At 39.8% G+C, this 27,611-nt stretch overlaps 1 protein-coding gene across 1 annotated transcript in view; it reads right to left on the bottom strand.

Moving 5' to 3' along the window:
• The window catches only part of KDM4C (lysine demethylase 4C), a 385,835-nt gene that overhangs the window by 139,288 nt on the left and 218,936 nt on the right, over nt 1-27,611 (bottom strand). Inside the window, exons 10-12 of the mRNA XM_054986639.1 lie at nt 18,375-18,613; nt 15,964-16,274; nt 12,294-12,405 (exon numbers count right to left, since the gene is read on the bottom strand). Of these exons, the coding sequence (XP_054842614.1) occupies nt 12,294-12,405; nt 15,964-16,274; nt 18,375-18,613 (662 nt within the window). The remainder of the gene's footprint in view (nt 1-12,293; nt 12,406-15,963; nt 16,275-18,374; nt 18,614-27,611) is intronic.

The following is a 27,611-nucleotide window of genomic DNA, read 5'->3' as shown; positions in this document are numbered from 1 at the left end:
ATATGTGGAAGACCTGTAAGAAAGCAAAGACTTTATGGACACAAATACAACTATTGATTCAGAAGATTTTAAAGATTAAAGTAAAATTGAAACCAGAGACCTTTTTGTTGGGAATGATGGATATCCAGTTGGAAAGAAGTTATGGAATTTTGTTTTTATATATGATCACGACTATTATATGCACAAAACTGGAAGAGTTCAACACTGCCTCAAATGTTAAAAACAACTATGAAAAGCTCTGGGCTCAAATTGAAAAAGATATGATAAAATGGAACAAATTGAATTTATCATGGTTAGGTCGGATTGCTACAATCAAAATGAATGTGCTGCCTAGAGTTATGTTTTTGATGCAAACAATACCAATTGTTAAGGACAAAAAACAGTTTGAAAAATGGCAGAGGAAAATATCGGAATTTGTGTGGGCAGGAAGGAAACCTAGAGTCAAAATGAAAGTGCTTTGTGACGCAAGAGAGAGAGATGGCATGCAATTACCTGATTTTCGACTGTACCATGAAGCAGTATGTTTGGTATGGCTAAAAGAATGGGTATCCTTATCCAATCATAAGTTGTTAAATTTGGAAGGCTATAACAAACTTTTTGGATGGCATGCATACTTATGGTATGATAAGTATAAAATGGACGCAATGTTCCAACACCATTACTTGAGAAGAAATCTATTGTCAACTTGGTTAAAATACAAAAAATTTATAGACCAAGAGAAACCAATGTGGATTGTTCCAGCAGAAGTAATTAACCCGAATTTGGAATATAAAGGAGATGAATGGCTTACTTATAAAGAATAATTTAAAACCGAAAACAATGAGATGAAACTTAAATCGAATGAAGAATTACCATTTAAATACGATCGGCTGCAATATCGACAAATTAGAGACTTATTTGAATCAGATCAAAGGAAGGCAGGTTTTAGAAATAAAAACTCAGAATTAGAAGAACTTTTATTGGGGGTTAATAATAAAATAATTTCTAAAATGTATAAATTATTGTTAAAATGGTATACTGAAGATGAGACAATTAAGGTTCAAATGGTAAAATGGGCAATCAATTGTAATAATGAGATTATGATGGATGCAAGAGAACAGCTGTGGAAAAATACTCTAAAAATTTCAACTTGTACCAGTATCAAAGAGAATGGCTATAAAATGATATATAGATGGTATTTAACACTGAAAAAGTTAGCCATTGCTAACAAGCAGCTATCCAACAGGTGTTGGAAATGTAAAGAGCATGAAGGTTCTCTATTTCATATGTGGTGGACTTGTGATAAGGCTAGAGACTTCTGGTCTAAAATATGTACTGAAATGTCTTTAATACTCCAAAATAATGTAGTTAAGAATCCAGAAATGTTATTGTTATCCTTGCATTTAGAGGACATTGATAGAAGGGATAGAGTAATACTGTACGATATGATAACGGAGGCAAGAACTTTGTATGCACAATACTGGAAGAAAGAAGAAATACCGAAAACTGAAGAGTGGATACAAAAAGTGTTATATATGGCAGAAATGGACAAATTAACAAGGAAATGGAGAGAGCAAGATCCAAAGGAATTTTTTGAGGACTGGGGGAAATTGAAAAAATACTTAGAAAAAAGATGGGATGTTAAAGGACAATTATGGTCTTTTGAGTGTTATTAAGTAAGATAAGATATAATGTAATTCTTTACCATTAAGTTTAAAATGACAACTAAGAGATAGTGTTTGTAACAAGAAACGGGGGGTTGAAGTGCTGTTGGAAGTCAATAGAAGAAAGAGGGAGGGGAGGGGGTGGGGAGCATATACTATATATATAGGGGATAATTACTAAGTAAGATGTAATAACATTATGTATGTTATGTTAACCATCCAATAATTTTTTTTTAAAAAAAAAACACTGCCTCAAATGGACGAATGGTTGGAATTAGCAACGGTGACATAACTTTCATTTTACTGATCAGAGAGAAGACAGTAAGTCCATTGTGGTTGAATGGAAACTCCTTATTGACTTTTTACATGAGACAGACAATAATAATTTGATGACTTGTGGATTTATGGGTTAAGGAATTTGTACATTAGAAAAAAAGAGAGCTTTTATTTTTAACACAGAGTAAGAGAAAATTTGAAAATACTAATATTTGTCATATAGTTTATATAGGTTTTTTTCCTTTCTATATTTATTCTTTGTCCTGTTTGTATGGTTTACTATTTTTGTTTGTGTGTTAGCTGTTTTTTGTTGTTTGGTTAGTCTTTGTGTAATTGTATCTTTATGTTTTGTCTTTTTTATAATAAACAAACAATCTGGCCTTTATGATCAAGGATAGGCCTTTGGCAGTTTGGCAACAAAATGATATATTGTTTAGCTATTCTATCTCCATTTTATTATGGTTTTATAACAACAATGTAACCAACACAGTTTTTTTAAAGAAAGATCAGCTAACACCAAATGGGATGAAAAAGTTGTGCATGGGAATGTATTTCCCAATAAAAACATTGTAAATGTCACTTGAATGCAGTAACAATCCTGAACATATGACATAATATTAAAGAATGAAAACAAAAAATTTAATGAGAAAAATGAGTTGAAGCTAAAACCAAATAGAGTTTCTGTGAACAACTTTAGAATACAAAGTACACTGTTGCTGAAATCTGAGTATGAGGTTAGATGATAAAAGGGATGTGAACTTGTGCAGGTGGTTCTACAACATTACTACTCAACCTCTAAAGCATCCTTCAGGATCAGAATTACTGTGTAATTAATAAATACGTGTCTACATGGATTGTCCTCCTCTCAGCCAATTAGATATGCTACTCATCTATTCATCCTTACCTACTCTAGCAAGAGAGGATACGTAACAGTGAAGATACAGTATTGTCTCCACCCTTCTACAGGATACTTGTGGGCTTTGTCTTGGAGCCTATACATCTTTCCACTCACGTAGTGCTCTCCTTCAATGTGGAATACATTCCTTGGGCACTAGGCACATTCTGCTCCCACAAGAATCTGGCCTTGCATAAGTGTGAAGTGCCTACTGACAGTGGAATGCACTCTGCATTCTGCAATAGAGAACAGCCTACACAATGAAGGAAAGTGTTGTGTAATCAGAAGTAAAGTATAGAATCCAAGCCTTTGTCTTAATCTAGCAAAGAGATGGAGCCTAGGTTTTCATGACTTGTTTTTATGCTGTGAGTATATGATTTTGTGGTACTATTTTATTTTGTGAGTCATCTTGAGCAAGGCTCTGGAGAGGGGGCATATAATTTTTTAGAAATAAATGAATGATCTCCTACCTATACATATCAATGATTTTGAATGATGCACTCCCTGTGGCTTTTTGCTTTGCTGTCAGGGAAACATGGCAACAGGACAAAAATTCAAAGAAGCAGAGTAAACCAAAGATAAATATGTTGTTCGTCACTGATGTCTCATTAGGAAATATTTCAGAATCACTATATTAACTTAGTACTCAAAAGAAAACGATCAACTGAACAATTATACCCACAAAGACTGCTTTATTTTTTCTTTGTCACCTTCTCTGTATTTCTTTGCCTGAATTTCTCTGCTCTTGTAAGAGCAGGAGGTGACCTGAATAAAGACGTGCTTAATGAAGATGGTGACAGCTGTGCTCATTTCCATTTTTCTTAAACCTGTAGTCCAGTAACTGCATACACGGAGTCAAGCCCATTGATTCTAGTAGACTATGTACATGTGAGTACCTGTAGAATTGAAGCCTGAGTAGTCAAATCTATATCTCTAGATCTCTTTCTGTCTTTAAAATAATGAACATTTTAATGGAATTTTGACAGAAGGATTAAAAAAATTCTGCACCACAATTTCTGCACTCAGCAGCTTCAAATTCTGCACTCAGCAGCTTCAATACCTCCCAAGCAAGCAGAACACTGCTCCACAATCATGCCTGCAACTTAATGCAATCAATTACAAGAGTAAAAATGCTTTGTATTTCTTTAAATATTAAAAGCTAATAATCTAACATTCTAATAGTGAAGTGGCCCTGATCTGAGGATACTTAAATCTGGAGACTGGAGCCATGAACTGACAAGACAAATATTCCTACACACCTGAAAAATGCCCTAGGTTTGCAGAAAAATCTGAAATCTAAAAAAAATACCTCCCTCCCCTCCGCAAATGATTGAAGGAGCTCCTGTAGCTTTAACCAGTGACTGTTGCTAGGCAACCAAGTAACAGGTCTGTATTCCAGGCTTGGTTTCTGATAGTAAAAGGGTTTCTGATAGTAAAAAGCCTTCCATGGCTGTTTTGGCCTTTGAGGGAGGACTCATGGGGACCATGACCTCCAGCAACCACCACACGGCATGCATGACTTACACAGGCCCGGCTGCTTGCTGCTATTCAGCAGCCGCCTCTGCCCAACAACAAAAGCCAGTGTAATGTAGTAGTTACGGTTTCAGAGTAGGATTTGAGAGATCCAGATTTGAATCACCATTCCGCTGTGGAAGCTTCCTGGGTGACTTTAACCCAGTCACACACTCTCAGCCTAACCTACCTCTCAGGATTGTTATGAAGATAATATACAGACTAGGAGTAAGCTGCTTTGGATCCCTATTATGGATATAGGCAGTATATAAATGAAGTAAATTAATAAATACGGATGAAAATGGGGGGCAGATAAAAGGTAAGCTGTTTAGTGGGTTTGAAAGGGAGAAGGATGTAGGGCAAGATAAGCATATGGAGGCTGCCAGGTGGAGGAAAAAGTGTGGGGAAGGGAATATAGGGAAAAGTGACATACCTCACAGAAGTCCTTTCAGGTCCCCACCATGCATCTGGGCCATAGGAGAGAGGCTGCCTGGGGTGGAAGGGGGAAAGCTAAAGACTGATAAAAGTGGATAGAAAGGAGAGAAGGAAGCAGGAAAAGGGAATAGGCTATGGGGGCAGGGAAGGGAAAGAGGATGTGGTGGGGGAGGGGAAAATGAGACACCCCCTGCAAGTCCTCCACTTGTCTATTCTATATACACAAAAGCAGCACACTGAGTTACTGATAGAGATAATTAGCAAGAGGAAAAACAAAAAGGACTAGCAATATGAATATGATCTGAAAATATGTTACATAGATTATATAATTATATTTACATTTTTGGCTTGAAAATATATTCAAGGAAATCAAAAATACTTTAAGACTATATGACAATTGATATAATACATATTATCATGATAAATGATGGAAATAGCCTGCTGTCTGAATGGGGCGATGCCCTCGACCCTCAGTTTCTCTTTAGCCTCCAGTCTCTCCTAGTAAGTAGAGAAGTGCACACAGTGGTGTAGGAGGGTGGGTACGTGTGCCTGCAGAAGAGACCTCAATGAGCAACAGTTACAGATAAGTGCAACACTGTTTTCATTGTCAGTCATCTGTGCAGTTCCACATGGGAGACTAACAAGCCACTTACCTGTGGAGAAGAAGTGTACATGAGAACAGTTTGTAGGACCTCTTGACCCACAGATGTTTCCCTCCTGTTATGCACATCAAGGGCGTAGTGCCTGATGAAGGTATCAACTGAAGCTCATGTTACAGCTCTACAGATGTTTTGTGGAGGATTTTTAATTCAGAAGATTTTAAAGATTAATATACAATTGAAACCAGAATCATTTCTTAGGTGATTAATGAGCACTCAGAAAGAAGTCACAGAATCTTGTTTTTATATATGACAACGGCAGTGAAATTATTATATGCACCAAAATGAAAGAGTCTGATATTGTCTACAACAGAGGAATGGTTGGTGAAGGTGTTGGAGCTTGCAACGATGGCTAAATTTACTTTACTGATTAGAGAAAAGACAATAAGTTTCTTTATTGCTGATTGAAACTCCTTTATAGACTTTTTGTGTGAAATACAGTAGATATTATGGTCTGATGATTTGTGGGTTTTCTGAATAAGAAATATGGACAATAGATAAAAGAGGGTTTTTTTGTAAACATAAGAGTAAGAGAAAATTTCGTAATTATATTCGTCACAGAGGAAATCAGAAGCCTCTTTTTAGTTTATATAGTTTGTACTTTATATACTTGTTATCTTTCTATTAGTTATTCTTTGTTTTGCTATTAGTTTTGTTATCTTTTTGTTAGTTGTTATTTTCTATTTTAAAAATTCTAATTTAAAAAAAGGATGTCTTGTAGAGGGACCCCCTTGAGCAGGGCTGCTGAAAATACCTATGACCTGGTGGAATGGGCATGGACTTCCAACGGAAAAGGTAAGTAGTTTGTTCATAGCACATCCTAATAGACTGAACTACCCATCTAGCAATAGTTTGACAAGTGGCCTTTTTACCCTGTATGACAAACAAAAAGTTGGACATTGGATCTAAACAATGCCATATGGTTTAAGTATACAAGTATAACTCTTCTCATGTCCAGCATATGGAGTGTCCTCTCTGCTTCAGAAGGGAAAAATACAGATAGTATTAACTCTTGTGAGTTGTGAAATTTGGAAACTACCTTCGGTAAGAATTCTAAGCTAGGTCTTAGTGCCACTTTTTCTGCATGGACCTTTAGGAAAAGGAAACCCAAGTGTAATGACGATAATTCACTTACTCTCCTAACAGAGGTGATGGCTACCAGGAATTCTACTTTAATTGAAAGGAGTGTAAAGGAAACAGTGGCCCGTGGCTCAAATGGCTTAATCATCAATTTTGCTAGTACCAGCCGCAATGACCACTGAGATACTATTCAAGTTGAGGGAAGAAACATGTTGTAGAGACCTTTCAGAAATAGTTTGGATGTATAATGTGAAAAAAACTGTCTTTTTGTCTACCAGGGAGTGAAATGCTGAAACTGCAGCCAGATACACCTTGATGGAAGATGGTGAGAGTCCAGCATGTTTAAGACTCAAAAGATATTCCACAACAGATGCTAATGAGCACGTATATGGATCAAGGTCTCTCCCCTTGGACCACTCTACAAATCTGTTCCATTTATGGGCATAAGATCTAGTATTAGGCTTTCTAGCATTCAATATAACTTCTGCTACATCCCAAGAGAGACCTCCCTACTGCAGAATCAGCCATGCTGTCAGTCTGAGTCTTGGTATATCATGACATCTCACCCCTTGATATGTGAAGAGGTCTGTTACCCACGAAAGAGTCAAAAGTTGCCCTTGGTCAATAGAAACAACCTGTGAAACCATGTGTTACATGGCCAGAATGTTGCTGTAACTATACAGTCCGTCTTTTCCATCTGCATTTTGCTGATGGCGCAAGCTATGAGGAATAGGGGCAGGAAGGTTTAAGTTAGTTGAAAGACATCTCCCAGGGACCCGGAGTCCATTCCCCCTCTGGAACAGTACAATGGAGCCTTTCTGTTCTCCTCCATCACAAACAGGTCTATGTTGGAGAATCTCCATTGATGGAAAATCAGCTGAATGTATAACTTCTTCAGTGACCACTTGTGAGTGGAGAAATCTAGCTTGTTCAGCCTGTCTGCAATGAGACTGGTTGTCTTTGGAGAGTGGGTGACCTGGAGGGAGACATTGTGTCACACTGCCCAATCCCAGAGTTACATGGATTACAGGCAAAGGGTCCTGGAAGCAGTGCCTTCCTGCTTGTTTATACGGAATGTGGTGGTACATTGTCCATAAGTATTTGGGCGTGTTTGTTTTGCACAATATCTGCAAAGGAGATATGAGCGTATTAGACTGCCCTCATTTCTAGTTCATTGATATGTGAACAAGTACTATGGGTTGTGAAATGGTCACAGTGTATCCCCCTCAACCCTCCATCAAGGTATCCGTGATGACTGTGGCTTCAATATTTGGATAGCCAAACTGAACCCCTTTAAATAGATGAAGGTCTAGCAACCACCAGCATAATGACTTAATCACGGCTCTAGGAATGGAATACTTTCTATTTTTAAAGTTTATGGAGGGGTTGTGGGCAGACAGAAACCGTAGTTGTAAGCCCCTCGTATGCAGCCTTGCTAGGGGAATCACCACTGTAGTCACAGCCAACAGATCAAGAAGCATTTGAATTTTCAGTGCTGATTGGAATCTAGATTTTGCTATGGATCTGACTAAAGTCTTCAGTTTTTGTGCTCTCTTCAATGGAATAAAGGCCTTATTTAAAGAGGACTCCAGTAGAGCACCAATAAATAGTACTTTTTTGAAAGAGCTGAGGTTAGATTTCTTAACGTTAACGATCAACCCCAGGCGCTGACACGTCTCTAAAGCTAGGTTTATGTGCTCCTCTAAGTTCTCCTTAGAGTGGGCATACGTTAACCAGTCATTCAGATATGGGTAAACTGAACCACCTCTGGTTCTTAGGTATGCAACTACTACAGCCATGCATTTGGTAAATACCCTTGAGGCCATATCTAGCCCAAATGGTAGGACATCGTATTGATTTTTGGCCTCCTAAAATGGAAATTTTAAGAATTTCCTGTGGGAAGTATGGTTGGAAATATGAAAATAAGCATCCTTAAGGTCCAAGACTGCAAACCAAGTATTGGGGCAGGGGAGGGGGAAGCAGCTGCAACACCATATTGAGTGTTAGTATTCTAAATTTAAAATGGGTCAACCCCACCCTCAATCCTTCTTTGGAACAAAAAAGAACCTGGAGTAAAAACCCCATCTAGGTTTAGATAATGGTACTCATTGTACTACCCCCTTCTCTAGCAGCGTCAACAATTCTTTCGCTAGCCTAGGTAGCATGCCTCAAGTAGGTTTACAAGGAAGACTCAGAAAAGGGGAACTGTTAAACTCAATTTTATAACCATTCTTGATAACAACTAACACCCAAACATCTGTGGTAATGGACACCCAGGCTGCATAAAAATGAGTTAGTCTATCATTGAAAACAACAGATTTTTCCTGCACTAGTCAGAATTGCTTCTGACTTAGGTTTGAATCTTTGCTCCCCATTAATGAGACTCCTTGTCTCAATTTGTAAGTGGGCTTATGCCTCTGATACTGTCCTTGACTGGTAGTTGCTGGGCAACTGTGAGGATACTAGTGTTGATAAGGATGATATCTGGGGTATCGACCCCTGTACTACTGCTGCTGTTGCTGCTGCTTTTAGAAAGGTCGAGAACTCAATTGTTGATAGGGTGGTAACACTCCACAGGATCTCGCAGTTTGCTAATCTTTTCACCATGGTGCAGAGTGGTAAGCTGCAGTACTGCAGTCCAAGCTCTGCTCATGTCCTGAGTTTGGTCCTGGCGGAAGCCAGGTTCAGGTAGCCAGCTCAACGTTGACTCAGCCTTCCATCCTTCCGAGGTTGGTAAAATGAGTACCCAGTTTCCTGGGGTAAAGTGTAGATGTATGGGGAAGGCAATGGCAAACCATCCCATAAAAAGTCAGCCAAGAAAACGTCGTGATGCGACGTCCCCCATGGGCCAGTAATGACTCGGTGCTTGCACCTTGACCTTTTTAACAACCTATTCAGCAGTTTTCGTGGAGAATGTCTCCCCTTAAAATAGCAGATCTTCATCTCTGTCTCTTGTCTCAATAGCCATGGATTAGAGCAAACTATGCCTCCGAAGGACTACTGCCGAAGCTAGGGCCCTGGTGGAAGAATTGGTGACAGGCCATCCGGCATTTATCTGCTGCTTGGAAAGCCTGACTGCCTCTTCTTGAATCACTCTTACTAGGATCTTCTTGTCTTCTGGCAGATTTTCATTGTACACAGCCATCTTATTCCAGAGAGAGATCTGATAAGCCCCCATAACAGCAGCATAATTAGCGATTAGAGATCTAATTTCCCCCCCTCTCTGTCGGCAGGTGTAGACCTTGCCTGTGTCTCAATTGCATCTCTTCTGTGTCTAATGATAATGGAGGAGGATGGGTGAACAGAGAAGGACATTTATCTTCCTTGGCTTTATAAAGCCCTTTAGCCTTCCTGGATGTAGGGGGAATAGGAGCTTGTTTCTAATACAGTGTAGACATCAAATCCAGAAACCCCTCAATCATTAGGAATGCAATATTGGCTGGGTTCCCAGAGCCAAGATGTTGGAGTATTTTGTTCTTGAGTCTTGACACAGAAGAAGCCAGATCTATGTCTAGGAATTTAGACATTTGGAGCATTTGCTCAGTGTAGAGTTGATAATCATCCATGGGAGAAACAGGTTTGCTGTCTCCCACAGTCACATCTGGTGATGGTTCTGATGGTAAACTTGGACTCCGCTCTCTTAAGTAGGGCTCCGGATTCGAATCGGGCAGATGAAACACCATGGAAAACATTGGAATGGAGTACCATTGGTGGTGCATTCTAGGTTGTGTAAGATTGGATGAGGATTCTATTGATTTTCTTCTGTAGGGCTCACCCCAATCGACTCCCAAAGGTGGAGGTGCCCCATGATAACATGCTAGGCATTTATGGTATGAGATTTGTTTACACTGTCTGAGGGCTGTGTAAGAGGGTTCTTGGAGCAATTCCTCTTCCTCTTCTAAGAAGTAAGATAAGCAGGAAACTGTACCAGGAGAAGGGGTGTGTGGGGTCTCTACTACCTCCAGATCCCCGGTCTCTAGTCTATGACTTGCATCCTGTGAGAACTCCTCTTACATTTGGAGTGTTTTAATTTACATTTAATTTTCTTTCTGAGCGGCTCCAGAGATTCTAGAGTTGGCCCTTCAGTTGTCTCAGACCTCTTCCCTATAGGGCTAGGAGCCGAGAGTAGGTCCATAAAGGCAGGATTCATAGATGAGGTTTGTACTGTCCGATCTGAAAACTCTCTAGATTCAGACTGTTGTTGGATCCAAAGAGCTGTCGAAGGCGATGGGCTTGGAGGGTTTGAGAGTTGATGGTGTTGTCAGATCTGTGATACTGCTAAGTCTGAAGGGCTCAGAGTGCCTGAAGCCGATAGGCGAATCCAAGATGGAGTTGGGTCCAAAGAGCTTGAGGCACTCGAGGTCGACCAGTGCTTCCGAATCTGAGAGGGTGCAGTCAAAGGGAGCAACACCCAGTGTTTGATCTGGTTGACTGGTGAGCTCTGCTGAATTATTAGTTAATTTATTAGATGGGCTGGCTGCAGCCGACAATACCCATTCCCAAAAGATGGCCTTTGACCTTTAGCCTCATAGCTCTTTCTACTCTGGCCTTAGGGGTGAGCTAACATTATGCCCCTCTCCCAAACAGACAAGGCAAAGAGTGTGCCCATCATTCTTAGTTACTGAGTGCATTTTTTTAAATAAGGCTTTTAAAGCCATGCTGACTGTTTCTCTCTCTCTCTGTTAATCTAGGTGAAAAATGAAGTCAATGGAAGATCATCTAAGTAGAACACCTCCAACCAGCAGTAAAAGAGGAACTGAGGGTCGAGGGCGTCACCCTTCCCAGAGAGTGGGCTATTTTGCAGGTAACAAGCCGTGCAATGCACTCTGGGAAGAGACAGATGCCCCAAGAGGAATTTTAGCTGTAGAGCCTAGCGATCAGCAGGCCTCTGGCGTGCAGTCCCATGTGGGATTGCCCAGAAGATAGAAAATGAACCTATCCTTTCTTCCATTTCACCTTTTACCTTCCAGCTGACTGGGTATCTGATTTAGCATTATTTTACTGCTAGTGGGGCCAGTGTAGATGAGTCACAAAAAAGAAAGATGCTGTGTAGAACATGCTTTCAGCATCTCAAGCTGATCTGTATTAATGCACACCATGGGGAAGCTGTTCTCATCTAAACTGACAAAAGAAAAAACATTTGTTTTCCTTTATATGTATAACTGAACTTGCACACAGAATTCAAAGTTTAATTAAGGGAATTTGGTAATTCTGATATTGCTCAGAACAAAAACACTGCCTCTTTCAAAACCAGATAATAACCAAAGTCTGTTGGAGTATCAGATTTCTTTCAAGATCCAACTAGAATGTCTGTGTGTGTGCGTGCGTGTGTGTCTTAAGAACCAAAAGCAAAGCAGTTCACTGTTGGTTCAGAAGGCCTAGAGGTGGTCTTTTTAGCTCAACTTGCATTCATTCAATAAAGTGTAATGTTCTGTGCTAAAGCTAATTGCTGAAAAATCCAACAAAGTCTATCTGGTTGCCGAATGAGCTTTTATCCTCCATGTAGTATTTAAGCGACTGCATACTGTTCTGAGCTTCTTACAAGTTCCTTTTAATGCATTTAGAGGGATTAAAGAGACAAGAAGGGTAGAAATGTACAAAAAACATTACACCATGTATTTGGGAAGCATGCTGAAAGCTTTTGATGCAGTTCATTCTACAGCAGCAAAGTTTATGATACATGCTCAAAATATCCTTTCATCCTTACTGTTGTAAAATAGTTAGTCTATATGCAGACGCATTTATAGTGACTGAAAGGTATTTTATTAGAGGGGATGATAAAAGCATGCTCACCTTCGTCACTTGTTGCCTGCTGTTTAACCAACGTCATAGGAGACCGGGTTGGTGGTTTGTTTAGTGGATGTCTCCAACTTTTAGATGTTTTTGTTCTTTCTCCTTCATTTATCTAAGAAAGACAAGTTATTTAAAATACTTCTAGGACTGTTTTTCCCTTTAAAAGCCAAAAAAAAAGACTATTAAAACATTAGAATAAAAAGCTAACCAATACACAGTAACCATAGCATAACCATAAAACTCCCCCAAATAAAAACAGAGAGCTCACTGAAATAAAAGCCTTACAGGTTATTCTAGAAGCCCTAGGGAGCAGATGGTCCTCACTCCCACTGGTAGCCCATTTCAGGGCATCAACACAATCAATATAAAAGCTCTCAAACAGGCAGCCCTCATCCAAAACTCCCAATGGAAAGGGACAATGAAGAAAGACTGGGATGATAAACAATGCTGGCATAGGGGTGCATAACTTAAGTTTTGTTTAAAAGATCAGAGTGAGGAAATGATACGCGTAAAGTTACTGTTCTAATAAACGTTATGCGTGCACGTCATTAAACAAGATTAATATTATTAAAATAAAATTGACTAGAATTTTTGTTAAGAAAGCATAGTTAAAGCAATAGAATTTCCAGCAAACAGTATGCCTGCAGTGCTAATGCAGGCAGGTGGTCCTCAAGAGAAAAAGACAGAAATACAGCAGCATGGTGGTTTTGAAATAAAGGGCGCTTCTGATTAGCAGTGCTGAGAAGCTCAAGAGTTTTGTCACAGAAAAATCAGGGGTCCAAATTTTATTTGGGAATTGCTTTTCTTGAGAAGATTCTGTGGGACTTTGCTTAGCATGGCTATAATTAAGAAGCAGCCAGAAGATGAGCAGTTTTAATGGGAGTCCTGCCTTTTCTTGTGCTTCGTTCTTCTGCCACTTCCCTCCCCTTCAAAAACAGGGAACAGTCACTCTTCTCTGGCTGCTAAAATAATATAAAATTCTTGGGGATGGTTTAATGTCATTTTCCCCCCTTCAGAGCATATTTTACTAAAAGCTAGGCAACGTGAGATTTTACAAGGTTAAGCTCCCACTGAAAAATCCTTGACAGATGACTTTATGTAAGAAGCACTGTATATGGCAATGTTCTTCAATCTTTGTGTCTGAAGATGCTGAAAACCCTTCAAGAGACCTGTGTGATGATGTCAAGACCCTACCATTGACCTCTCCTAATGATGCAAAGGAAGTTTGTAAAATTTCCCACAGGCCTGGAGAAAAATGCCCTGTCCCTTTAATATAAGTTTAATATGTGGAAATGGGCAACTGAAGCTTTTTATGGCATGTGCTTAAATAACATCCCATTAGAGAGATTTTTTTCTCCAGGCACTTGGCAGTCCTAGAAGTGGACCTTGAATCAAGGAGTACCCATGCTACTCCTTCAGGGAGGCAATAACTGCTACCCAAAATTAGAATTGGTGAAACAATGGTATTTCCAGGCATGTTTTCAATACTATCTTCTTCAGTGCTGAGGACAGAGTCAATTTTCTTCATTTAGTACATGCTGAGATTTTCTTAACTGTTGCAAATTCCTCATTAAGCAGTCAGATTACTGGGATTCTTTATGCCTGTCCAATCTCTGCCTATTACAGAAGGCAGTAAAATATCAGTGAATATTGAATAATAGTTCCAGTCTTTTTATTCCAGCTGTTAAGATGCTTATAAAGCTTGGAGTTCATGAGATTGGCAGTGAGCGATATGAAATGGAATACTCTTATTAGTACCCTGGAGATATATTACTTCCTGACACTGCTAGGTTTAGCCAGTGGAGGAAACAGGACGTTGACCTAGAAGGATCATTGGTCTAATGCTGTGCTGCTGTTTTCATGATTAAAAAATAGGATGGATTCATTACACAAAACAAGGTTGCTGTGCAGAATGGCAAAGGCCTAGCTTTTTCAACATTCCCTATAAATGCTTTTGTACTACTACAAGGCAGACACAGCATGCAAACATATTGGAAAATATTTGAAAACCCACTTAGGAATAGCTAAAAAGTACCCAAGCAAATGAATTAAACATAAGCAGTAATATACAATCTCACCATTGAAAAGATGTTTATTAGCACTTTATATTAAAACAGAAGAACTGGCTTTGGGACTGTTAAATCTCCTCTCTCTGTAAAACAATGATGAGTTTGCTATTTATGTCTGTAAAAGGCCAAGTGCTGTTTTATTCTTAGCTCTAACGTATATTTCCACTCTCCTAGGAACATCTGGCAATCCAAAATGGGCTGCTCTCCGCGGGTGCCAGGAGCAGATCAAGCCTCCCAAGTTAGTGGATTCAGCTATGCTATTATTTCCTGGAGTCTCAATCACATGAATATTTACGAGTTCAATGGGGAAAAAACCAGAATTAGATGGCTTTTGTAAATGTGATGATATGAACAGCTCTACTGTGCAGCATGGTGGTTAAGAAAGTGAGCTGTAAAGGCATCAGGAAATCAGGAGGTATCCTTAGGCTTGCCACTGTCTGTCAGCTTCAACTATCCTCCCACCCCATTTGCAAAATAGGCTTATAAATAATACTGGCTATCTCACAGGGTATTGGAAGGAACACCAAAATAATGTATATCTATACTAAATGTTCCAAAGAACTGCAGATATGTCATCTAATTATTATTTTGAGGTAGCTTAATTTTTTCAGCTTGATGATAGTCCCTCCAAACCAACACAAAGAAAGAGAGAACAATAGATATACTGCACACAGCAATCAGAGCTTTCTCTCAGACACATCTAAAAAGAAATAAATGGGGTGGGCGCTAAAAAAAACTTTATCTGAATTCAGGTATCCAGATATTATATATATTCAGTATTCCCAATATCTGGATCCAAAAATACCAGTATAGTATTTGATTCAGGTTTTATTTGCTGTAATATACAATCTCACCATTGAAAAGATGTTTATATTCGGCCCCATTATTCCCTATGGGGAAATCTTCCCAGAGAGTTGGAGGAACCATCCAGCATACTGCACCAAAACTGCAAGGAACCTTGTCTTGCCTGTTCACTAAAGACCACCCTGGTTTTAAGTGAATTGGACCAAAAGGTCCAATTCTACAGGCCCCTAAACCAGCCACTCTCCATTGTTTCCTATGGGGAGAAATAGCCAAGGTTTTCTCCAGGACATAGGAAGCCTTAGCCAAACACGCAACAGCAACCAATGACCAAAAGCTTCCCAATGCAAACAGAACCGACAAGCTGCAATCTTTAAAATGAGATTCCTGGATATTTCCAAATATATCCAGGTTATTCAGGAATGTAAATATTGGTTTATCTGAATATACCCGAATAAGCAGGGTATGTGTGGATATACCCAAATAATACTGAATAGGTATTTTTCTGGCATATATAGTCAGCTCGGGAATACCAAATCACACACTCCTATAAAGACCTCGGAGCTGTTGTGAGGCTGGAAGAGGAGGGAGTATGAAGTATACTACACATGAAAGTCTTAAGAGAGATGATTAAAATGTTTAGATATAATAATAAAATGAACCAAAAACACTCTAATGCCATGCCAGACATGACAATTCATACAGTTCTGGATATATTCCAAGAAACAAAACAACAGAGTTTTATCAAAAACAGTGGACATGCTGAGATTATTTTCATTCTCTCCAACCCCTTTGCTTACTATTTCTCCAGGTTCCAAGCCACTTTCACTGCTTTCGAGGTCACTGGTCACATCATCCTCTGTAGACACACTGCTAGTTTCTTCTTTCTCCAAACTCTCAGCTTCAGAAGAAGTATACACTACAGCTGGCCTTGAAGAAACTGAAGATTTTAAATATCCTTCCTGGTTACAGCTAGCAGATGAAAGCAAAGCCAATGCAGATTCCTCAGGACAAAACTGAACAAATGCAGAGTTTTCTTTCTTTTCATCTTCAGTTTGTACTTTTTTCATTACAGGATCATGGTTAGGATGTGAGCTGAAAGAGTGGTGAGCTAACAAAACAAAATTCAGACAGTTAAAAAATACTTGAGAACCAATATTGAATCATGAAATTTAGAAACAGCTTTGGTAACTAAAGAATTACTAATTATTTAGAGCTCAAATCCATTGGAAGCCGGTAGATATTATATACTTCCACACTTTTCAACGAGATTTCCGCACAAGTCACCAGAATGAATAAAATATAACTACTATATATGGTGGATTCATCTTCTGGTGCTAAATTTGAAGCCATCTTCAACATAACATTTAAGGCTCATAAACAAAAAATTCTAAGCAATTTTGTGAGTACCTCTTTATTGAAACATTAAGAGGTGACTATAAAATTTCCAGGAACATGATCTTAGATTTCTAGCTTTACATAGACTTCTCTCTACAAAATTTGAATGGCTAACTAAATTCTGATATAACACTTAAAACAATTACGTCAGAAATTGCCCTAGCTTAAATGAGCATTTGTTGGACCACTGTAAGAGGCACTTGGGGACTATGCCTAACATGTTGGAAATTTCAAATGATCAACATTCATGTTAAATGAAAATATTGGAGAGAGCTCCAATTTAATTGCTGGCATTTATATTCTCAAACTACCAGTGACAGGGGTGAATTAGCTATTAAGACAATCTAGAAAAGTCCAGATGAGCCGATAGCTTGGGGGACTGCTATCCCAGCCCCAGGGTGGCCCCACAGGAAATGGGGGGGGTTATTTCCACCCCAAACAGAGGTCCTCACTTTGCATAAGGTGGGTGAGCAGGAGCTGCCACTCACACCACCACTCCTGTCTCACACAAGGCAAGCTAGAGCCACTGAATGCCTACAGTGCATGCCTCACGCAAAGCAAAGCAGGAGCTGCTGCTGCAAGTTGGAGGTTCCCACCTTGTGTACGGTGAGCCCCGCTCCCTGCAAGGGTGGGCATGAACCATTGCAAGCCTTCCCCCCCCTCCTTATTTCCTTTCCTCCCCCTCTGTTGGTAGAGCAGGGCTCTTTTGGCCTCCCGGTCCACCCCTGAAAAGTGGCCATTTTTTGCTTCTCTGTTCCAGAAGGCCTTTGCGCATTCTGAAAACAGGACTATAAAAAACACACACATACATCTAAATTCTATTGAAGAATAATCAAGCACTTGATTGTATTCTATCTTTCATATTATTTGCATCCCTGAGACATGAGTAATTTGTCTCTCTACATTTTATATACTGTTTACAGTTGCCTTTCCCCCTTTAAAATGTAAGGAAAGCCAAGTACTATTGAGGAGATAGTCACTGTAAAAGAGCTTTTAAAACAGCTGAAAATTGTCTGATTATGGGGAAAACAGGAACTGTGTTTTTATTCTTTAGGTAAACAATGAATTAAAATATCTGTTCTTAGTTAAAGCTCCAGAGAAATAGCCATGTCACTGTGTTTCAGCAAAACTAATAGTTTATGCCATGAGAAAACAGGGCTCTTCATTATTAGAATTTAGTCCTGGTAATCGCTAGTGAATGAGCAGGAAATGCCCCTTGCTTGCCTAAGGGTATAAACCTGCAAGAAGGCTCTGCTGCTTGTGTCAGTCGCTTGGAGAGGTGGTGGAGTAGTGCAGGATCAACTGTGAGGCAAAAGGGATAAAGAATGGCTGTTTGATAGGGTAAAGGCTGTCCAAAGAAAAAGGGTGGGGGGTGTCTAAAATGATAAGTAAATTTGCCAGAACTGAGACCTTCACCACTACATCTACATTATAATAATGTTATGTTACAGCACTGTTAATGTTTAGTACTAAAGAGGAAGATGGTCAGGTCCCCAAATTTCTTTTGTTTTAATTGGCTTATGGATGTGTAACACCATAGTACTCTGTAAGAGGCACTGTTCAATTACATGAATGAACTCATGAAGTGGATTTCCACTTACAGTTATTTACAGGATCGCACAGGATGCATCTGACGAAGAGAACTGTGGTTCTCAAAAGCTTATGCTACAGTAAAGTTGGTTAGTCTTAAAGGTGCTACTGGACTCTTTTCTATTTTGCTACTACAGACTAACACGGCTAACTCCTCTGGATCTAGGATCACATAGTAACAACTGCTTATGAATTCCACAGGAAGTAATATCACTCCTCTCACCTGAGACCTTTTTGCTATCCAATAAATTCTGATCCATCTGCATCCTGCTTGTGTCTTGTTCTACTCCAGAAGGTACATCTGTGTTTACTGGCTTTATTTTTTCTGATGGCTGTTCATTGACCTTGAAGCGATCTGTAGCTACTTCAGTGGCTGTGATTTCTGTACCAACCACTATGGCTGATACCTTCTTGTCCTCTGGAGTTTTAAGCTTTTTTGATTGTGATCGGGTACGCTGGAAGCTGCTATAAGAGATACTGCTGTCAGAACAGAATGTCTGGGTAGGATAAGATAAAATATCTTCCAACATAATGTCCCTTTTGGCTGCTTAAAGAAGCTTTTTTAAAAAAACTTACTTTTTCATCTTATTGTGCTGAGATACTGTTTACAATTTGTTAAGCAACTGATTAACAACTGATTACATTTAACTTCTTAATCTGTTGATATGGCTCTTTAAAGTTAGTTATTAAACTAAAATAACTTCAAGTAACTCTGCTGAATCAAGTTTGAAAGCTAGTTACTTGGCGAAACATTCTTTAGAATATGACAAATACTAACTTGTCCATTAATGCAATCTCCCATTTGCATTAAACTTTGACAATGATGCCCAAATTCCTAAGCACATAAGACATTTTGATTGATTATGCTTCCTCAGCCTCATTTACAAAAAAACTCCATTATTTTAAACAGCTGTAAATACAGCTGTCACAATAACCACCGGAATCCGAATTAGAGGAAATCGTAATACATCCAAATGTATTACTAATATAGAGAGTGACATATTTACCAATAATATTGTTTGTTTATTTAAGACATTTATAGGACACTTTCTGCCATAAAGGCACTCAAGATGGCTAGTTAGAATTTTTAAAAATGAAATACAAACACAAAAGCAGAAGACACAACCGGTAGAAAACAGCAATAAAGTGACAAAATAATAACAATGAAATATGTGACTAAAAGCCACATATGAGTAAGAGTATGTTTACTCTTTTAGTAAAAGAGTAAAAGTTTGAATGCTCATATAGATGGTAGGTGAACAGGGAAGGGGTCTTCACAACCTGAGCACAATCACAGAAAATCTGCCTTACTCAGCAAAAGGCCCCTGACACATATTTCAAACGGTGGTCTAATTCATATGGGGGTAAATAATCCTTAAGGTCCCCTATTCCAAGATAATTAGAATTGTGCCTTTAAACAAATCAGGAGTTAGTAAAGATCTCTTGGTATAAGGGAAATTATAACAGTCCAACTGTCCTATCCTGGAGCAGTTGCATTTCCCAAACAACGGTAGCCCCACACACGCCATGGGGCCACATTCAGCAGTCAGCTGGGATGTTATATGAGATAATTGTAGCAAGATCAGTTCTATCTAATAAGAGCCGCAGCTGATACATCATACAATGTTAAACGTAAGACACTTTATGTAACAGATGCTACCTGAGCATCCATCCTTAAAGCTGTATCTAAAAGTGCTCCAGATGTCCTATCCTGGAGCAGTTGCATTTCCCAAACAACGGTAGCCCCACACACGCCATGGGGCCACATTCAGCAGTCAGCTGGGATGTTATATGAGATAATTGTAGCAAGATCAGTTCTATCTAATAAGAGCCACAGCTGATACATCATACAATGTTAAACGTAAGACACTTTATGTAACAGATGCTACCTGAGCATCCATCCTTAAAGCTGCATCTAAAAGTGCTCCAGATGTGTGCACTTAATCCTTAACTATATCCAGAACAGGAGAAATAGCACCATGCTTGATTAATCACTCAATTATTAACAATACCTCTGTCTAATGTCAATTCAGCTTCAATGTGTGTGTGTGTTTTAATATAGTACAGATATTGAAATACTTTACAGTCAGTACAGCTGGTTCCCAACCATATGTGATGGCACCCTATTGTGCTTGGTGGAGAAGGAAAGGTGGAAAGATAAGGGGCAGGGCTACACTTTCAGTTATTGTCTCTTGCCTGTATATCCCATGCTGTTATCTGGAGAGTCTATTTAACAGACTTCAAGGATAAGACTCATGAACTAGCATGCAAGCTGTGCCCTCAAAGTTGCTGTAATGGGCACAGTGACACCTGCACTGCTTCCTTCTTTAACCTGCTATTCCTACCCTGATGATCACCCCCCCCCCACCTGCTCAGCCTGAGGATTCCATTGTCAGAAGTCAGGTTGTCAATACCATTTGTAGTTCCCTGTCTACCAAAATCTAAGCAAAATCTGCATCTAATAAATTTGTGTCCTTGTTTTATTCAAACCAAGTATGTGTGTGTATGCGTGCGTGTGCGTGCACACGCATCATCCTTCCCCTTGGCTGGTTCTCGCTGCAGGTGTAATGTAATTTCCTGGTAAAAGTGCTTCATTACCAAGACAGTACCAGCACAACATGCAACCCAGTACACAAACATTATCACCTCACTAATTTCCTGGAGTTGGTATTTCTGTATTTCTGCTGGGAAGGTATATTATTCCCAGAATCAAAATTATCGTATTTTTCTTTTGACACATTACAGCAGAGGTGAAACTGAACAAACATTTTATCTTGGTGTGCGGGATGCACATCTCCTGCTGTGTTTGCACTTGTGCCAAGGCTACTAATTAAATAGAAAAGAAATGCATCCACTAGTTTAGCACCATGAATAAATTCAGTGCATGCATTCATCTGATAAAACTTTCAACGTAATTACTATAATGTCTCCATTTTTAATTTTAACTTTTAAATTGGCTATCCAGATAAATAAGGGTTGTACTGACACGGAAATAATTTCTTTGCCAAGTACTTATATAATAAAGATGCCAAGCTTGGTGGCAATGTACAAGCATCACGGAATAGTTATGTAACCCACATATTAAAAATGAAAGTTCTGGAGTCATAAATGGCATGGATGGACATATGTGGATTGATAATTAAATGCTATTCAATCATTTAAAGCAGCAGACTTACCGTCGTTTTTAAAAAATCAGGAAGCAAAAGGGAAGTCAAGATGAAAAGTTCACAACAGTCTGTACCACAAAACTTAATGCTGTATTTTAGCAATTTTTGCAGAGCTGTCCATTTTCCAGACATGCAATTTACAAAAGAAAGCTGCAAGAGCACTTTTGTGCCAATGATCAGGCTGCTAAGTTTCTCCAAATGCATCTTTGAATGCCTGTATAAGGTCACCTCATGCTTATTTCCTCCTCACCACTGCTTTTTCAGTTTCTTTATTCTGCATCTGCCCTGTGTAAGGTTTGGAAACAAACATAAGCACAGTAGCTCTAACTACAGCTGCTACTCCACAGGCTCTAGAGTTAGGCCACAAACCAGTATAGATGGAAAATTACCATGAAGCCACCTAATCTAACCGTTAGGTACCATTCAGTGACATCTCCCTGTTAATGCCCACTTTTTCTTCTTCCTAGATCAAAACCACAGTGATCAGTCTAATTTAAGAAATAATTCATTCTCAAATTCAAGAATGTGATTAACCACATACTGAAAATGAGCAAAAATCACCCGAAAGTCTTGCATAGAGAGTTTTATTGGGACAGCAGAAAGAGGAAGTATTGAAAAGTTATTATAACAATCTAGAGTTGGGAAGTACAGAAAAGAAAGCATGCAAGCAAGATCTTCATCTTCTGCTCTTGACCTGCTGGCCTGAATTCTTCTCTGAGTTGCAAAGCAAACAGTAGCTTAAAATATCTGAAGGACATGGACCATTAGAATGAACAGAAATCAGTGAATTTGCTGATCTGTCATAACTAGAAAGTATCCTAAAATCTTGAAACCATTCAGTTCAGTTCTTGTAATCCTGGGGCGGGAGGGGAGCTGGATGGAAGAGGGCTGCTTCTCCATACACACCTCCACCTATCTCCTTTCCTTTTTTTACCCTATCCATGTGAGTTTTTACAGTTCTTCCTACTTGTAATCTGCATGCCACACTTACTGAAGTTCATTCATTGGATGCAATTTGCCTGTGTGTTTATGGTATGAATGGTGGCTCTTTCAGGTGTTTTGTTGGAGGGGTTAGACTCTCTGTGACCACTCCAGGTATGAGGTTGGCAGGCTGACAGAAAGGCTCTGTCCCTCCTTTAGGCACTACAAAGCAGACTGGGATGCAAGGCGTATCCCTGGTGGGAAGTGGGGAAACAGTGAAGGCAAGACAAATTTAGAATTCAATGATCAACTGTGAGATGAATCCTGGTTTCCTAAATCAAATATAAGTAAAATAACCATGTTTTCACATTATGTCTGAACTCTGCCATACTGAATCACAAAAGCAGCCTAATTCTAGAATTCAACTCTGACACCAATATACATGCACAGAACAAATCCTTCACTGCTACTCTGCCTAATAGAACAATTGAACAATGACTATCACATCTCCAGATCCAAACTATATACAACAATTTGAAGTGACTATTGTACTGATTTTCTTTTTAATAACTTTTTAAACCTTTGGGCCTTCAATTCAGCTCCTCCAATTCATCTCCTCCTTACATGACCTTAAACATACCGCAGGAGGGACCTGGTGTCAATCACCACTCCTTTTATTTCCACTCACACAGAACTTCAGGTGTTCTCTACATTACCTGGGTTTTTACCTCAAGAACACTGTCCGGTCATTGTTTGTGTGACATGTATACTGCTACCTCACTGACCCCCTCAAAAGTTTTTTGCTGCTACAAAAGGCTTTTGCCTAGACCTTGTCGGTTTAACTGGTAATATAGAAAGGCTTGTTATAGATGTAGTGTGACAGAATGGTCAGCCCAGGGAGGTGGCTATAAGGTAAAAAAAAAGGGGGATCCTTTTTTCTTAACTGAAAGTAGAATTTATTAAGAAGAACATAAGCATGATGGTTGCAAAGTTTTGATAAGCGTAATTGTTTCAGAATATTATTTAAGCTTGGTAGTTTCAAAAACAGTTCTATCTTCTTGAAGGTATAATTTGCTCTCTGTTTTAAGTTATTGCTACTGATTATAGTAGCACCGATTACTTTCAATTTTTAACTTTATTCTTGTTCTTTTATTTTAAATGCTATTTTGTTGCTGTTTTTGTTATAAGCCTGCTTTTTACTGTTATTGCTGCCACTTTATTGCTATTTAAATATGCAATTATTTTATGCACTTCTTCTAAAATGTTCATATTGAGGGTAGAAAGAATTTAAATAAAGGGAAACAGACATGGACACCTGAACTAGCATCACCATGACAGGATGACAGGCTGTGGGATTCATGTAGGCGAAAACCTCTACGTGGATCTCCCTGCCACCTGGGAGTGAGCATGCCCCAACAGTCCCGACTGGGCTTGTCCCTGCAATGCCTCACTCCTAAGATCCCTTATGAGGATCCTCAAGTATGGGGAAACTGGGCTCATAGCCCTGTTTCCTCCCAAAAGCATCCATTCCCAATTCCAACCACCCTTCCCAAAGTTGTGACAGAGATGTAATAGCCTAAAACATAAAAACACAATGACACCCAGACATTGCAGATCCAAAAGCAACCATCAGCATAGAATTCTCTGCACCCAAGAATCATCACAATGCCCAGCAATCCTGAGACATGAGGGAGGAATGGGTGAGAAACTAGACCAGAGTGCAGAATGCCCAGCTGGGTGAGCGATTTAACCCCAGCAGGTGGACCAGAGGGCAGACTTAGCCTCAAGGTCTGCTGTCTGGTGCTTTGTCCTACCAGCTGGCTGGCTGGCTGGCTGGCTGGCTGGCTGGCTGGCTGGTGATTTAAACCTCTGCTGAGGCACCAAGGAGCCACTGGGCCCCCAAGAAGATGGTGACACTGCATGTCCCCCACCCTACCCTGCAGATCACAAAGGCAGTATTGGGTAAGTCCTGAGCTGGGTGCTTCCAGTGACTACCTAGAAGTGGTGTCACATCACCAACATGATGCTCTAAAATTCAGACAAAATTCTCTGGCACCAAGGCACCTGTCAGTAGTTCCAAGGAGATTTTCAGAAAGTGAGCAGGGCTATAGTAAGCAGAGCTTGTTATTGGCTTCCCTCTTTCAAAAGAAAGGGTTTTCTGCTGGAAGATCAGGAGGACTGGTAAGCACTTTAGTTAGTGATTTCATTCCCCCTTCAGGATTTCTTTCTTCCCAGGAGGGGTGAGGAGGGAGATAATCTGTTTGGCTTCACATCCTCAGACAACCATTTTGAGTTTGATTCTTACCACCCTCTCTCAAAATTCCAAAGGCACCTGCACGCTCAAAAAGATTGGGGACCTTTGCCCTATGGGTTACACTGCGCCACTTTGAGTCTGTTACAAGACCTGTGGTTTTAAAACATACTTTCTTTTTCTTTTTGGTTGAAATGCAATAGTGAATTACAGTTTTTCCACAGAGGATTGTCTAAATCCTAAAGCGACACATCACTTTCAGGAATTTTCTGGACCTAACATCGTTCTCCTGTCCCCAACCACTCCTTCTCCCTTTAGTTACCACCTGAAGTCAATGGGGTTACAAGAGACTCTGCTTAAGATAGCACTAAAAGTGCAAAACAAAGAACTAGCCGAAGAATTTAAAATAATCATGAAACAAAGGAGAACAAATTTAAAAGACTGTAAGGAGTGAAGATATTTGAAGAGGCAAGTAGGATATGTTGTTCAGCTTTGTGCAGGCAAGGATTCAATACAAGGCAGAATTCTTAACACAAAGTTTTATTCTTCTGTCCTTCTTAGAACCCCGTTATCCTTTTGTTTCCATCACTCTTTTCCCTGTCAGCTCTGCCATCTTCCTTTCAGTAACAAGGCCCAGAAAAAACAGCTAATGGGACAAACTTCTAAACATCAACAGCTATTAAAACACAACAATTTTAAACTCTTAGCGTTTATGCTCACACATCTGAATGTTGTCCCTTCAGCAGTTTTATATGAGAGATACCATAATATACCTTACTTGGACAGACTTTGTCAATGTGACTTGGAAAAGGTCAACTCTTTGTCCCATATGATACTGGAATGCTCTCATTACAATCCTTATTGTGAACTGTGAATTGCTCCTATTTTAACTAAACCATATCCTACTGTATCGAAAGACAATATAGTTCCTTATTTGCTGGTAGATAGAGACCCAAGGATAATGTTGGTTTGGGCCAAGTATCTCTCCACCATATTTCCCTTAAAGAAATAAAGACTCCTTATCTGCTGCAAGATCATTGGATCAAAGGAGCTTAAAAGAAAGGAAAGGAAAGGAAAACACAACAATCTAGTACTGAATCATTAGACTGATGATATTTTTAGCCCACATGAAGTTACAAATAACCTAATTTATTATTCATTTATAGAAACAGAATTCATTTTACTAAATATTAGTTTCTAGAAAATAGTTTGCAAACACTCCCTGCTAATAATTTTGCAATCTGGTTTACGTTCTGATTTTTGCAGTACACTCTGTAGTACAGCATATGTTGCTTTTACAGCAATGTAATGATACATGAGAGTTATTCTTAAATCAGGTTTTAACTAGCATCAGGGTTGGAACATTCCTGGAGATATGGGGGACGGATCCTGGGGAGGGTGAGGTTTGGGGAAGGGAGGGACCTCAACAAAGTATAATGCTATAGAGTCCATCCTCCCAAACAGCCATTTTTTGCAGGGGAACTGCTCTCCGTAGCGTGGAGAGGAGTTGTAATTTTGGGAGGTCTCCTGGCCCCTCCTGGATGTTGGCACCCTAAAGTAAAGACCATAAATGGTAACATTTAAACCCAAGAGTCAGTATTTAACACTAGTCACCTGAAAAAAGACATTTTGTAGCAAAAAAAAATAAAAGGCAAGAATATGAAAAATGAAAGGGAAGGTTGTAGAACTTCAAGGAGAAGTTGGGAAGCAACTGATCTGAGGCGGCCTTGATAACTGAATTTGCACTACAGTGTTACCATGAAAATAGCTACTTGGCTCATGTGATGTATATTAACAAGTGAACAGAATTTAAGAAAAATGTTACAGTTTTGACAAACACAGATGTGCTTACTCTGCTCTTTCAAAAATCAAATTAGCATGCAGAGGAAAGCTATGTGAATAATCTATAGACGGGTGGGGAAAAGTCTTACATCAGCAACTGAAATATCCTAATTTGTGTACTTTTACTGGAGGAAAGGTGAAATTATAAGATGCTAGTCCTCCATTTCCCATCACACTGATGCTACAAGAAATCTATCCTTAGCAAAGGGATAGACCTTTTCAATGAGGTCTGTAACTGACAATAGTGTGCAGAGATATTTTTAACTGTACTATAGTTTGTGTTTTTGTGGTTATAAATCACTCTGAAGTGGTATAGAAATGCCTTAAATAGTTTGTTGTGAAGGAATGCTCTCAAAAATGTACAGTGTCATAATGAGAGGTGGGCACAATCCAAAAAAAATTACTGATCAAGCTGATTGGAGACAGGCGCTGGCAACGACCCCAAATCACTGATCCACACCGATCATCTCCCGTTTCTGATCCGTGGATCAGGGAGGCCAAAGCGGAGGGGCACCCCGTTGTTCCCAGCTACGTGGGAAGGTGGGTGGTAGCTGAAACCGCCGGGCACGGCGGGCACGGGGAGGCGGTGACGAGCTGCCTCCCCTCAGGGAGGGGCCGTTCACACACACACTTAGAGCAGAGGGGGGGTTAACCCGGCGACGAGCTGCCTCCCCTCAGGGAGGGGACGTTCACACACACACACATAGAGAAGGGGGGGGAATTTTTAACTCGGCGACAAGATGCCTCCCCTCAGGGAGGGGACGTTCACACACACACACTTAGAGCAGGGGGGGGGGTTTAACGCATCCCTGCCTCTCCAAATAGAGAGACACCCCGTCAACATGTTTCAGCCAGCTTTTTAAAAAAAGCAGGGACAGAATCCTCCATTCCTCCCCACCTGATTTTAAAAGCAAGCAGCCAGTCTTCCAAAAGCATATTTTAAACACACACACAGAGCAGTGAATGAGGTTTTCCCACAAAATACAGTGTTTTAAAAGCAGGTTAAAAACAGAGAGTGACAGACAGAAAAACAGCCATTCCTCCTACAAAGCCCTGTTTTTTTAAAAAGCAAAAAACATTTGGAGTGCCCATGGCTACAGAACACCCCCTTCCCCCTCCCTCCCCTGGGTCTCTTCTCCCAACTGGTGAGTGCGTTGCTGCTCCATGGTTGGAAGGAAGACCTGCTGATCAAGGAAAGCTGGGCTTCCATTTGGGTTTCCAGGGCGACAGAAGGAGGGCAAACTCAGCTCAGGCATTCCCCTGGCTCCGTTGCCAGGGG

Source organism: Eublepharis macularius, chromosome 8 (assembly GCF_028583425.1).
Source record: "Eublepharis macularius isolate TG4126 chromosome 8, MPM_Emac_v1.0, whole genome shotgun sequence".
Classification (NCBI taxonomy): Eukaryota; Metazoa; Chordata; class Lepidosauria; order Squamata; family Eublepharidae; genus Eublepharis; species Eublepharis macularius.
This window is presented reverse-complemented; position numbering and strand designations above follow the sequence as displayed.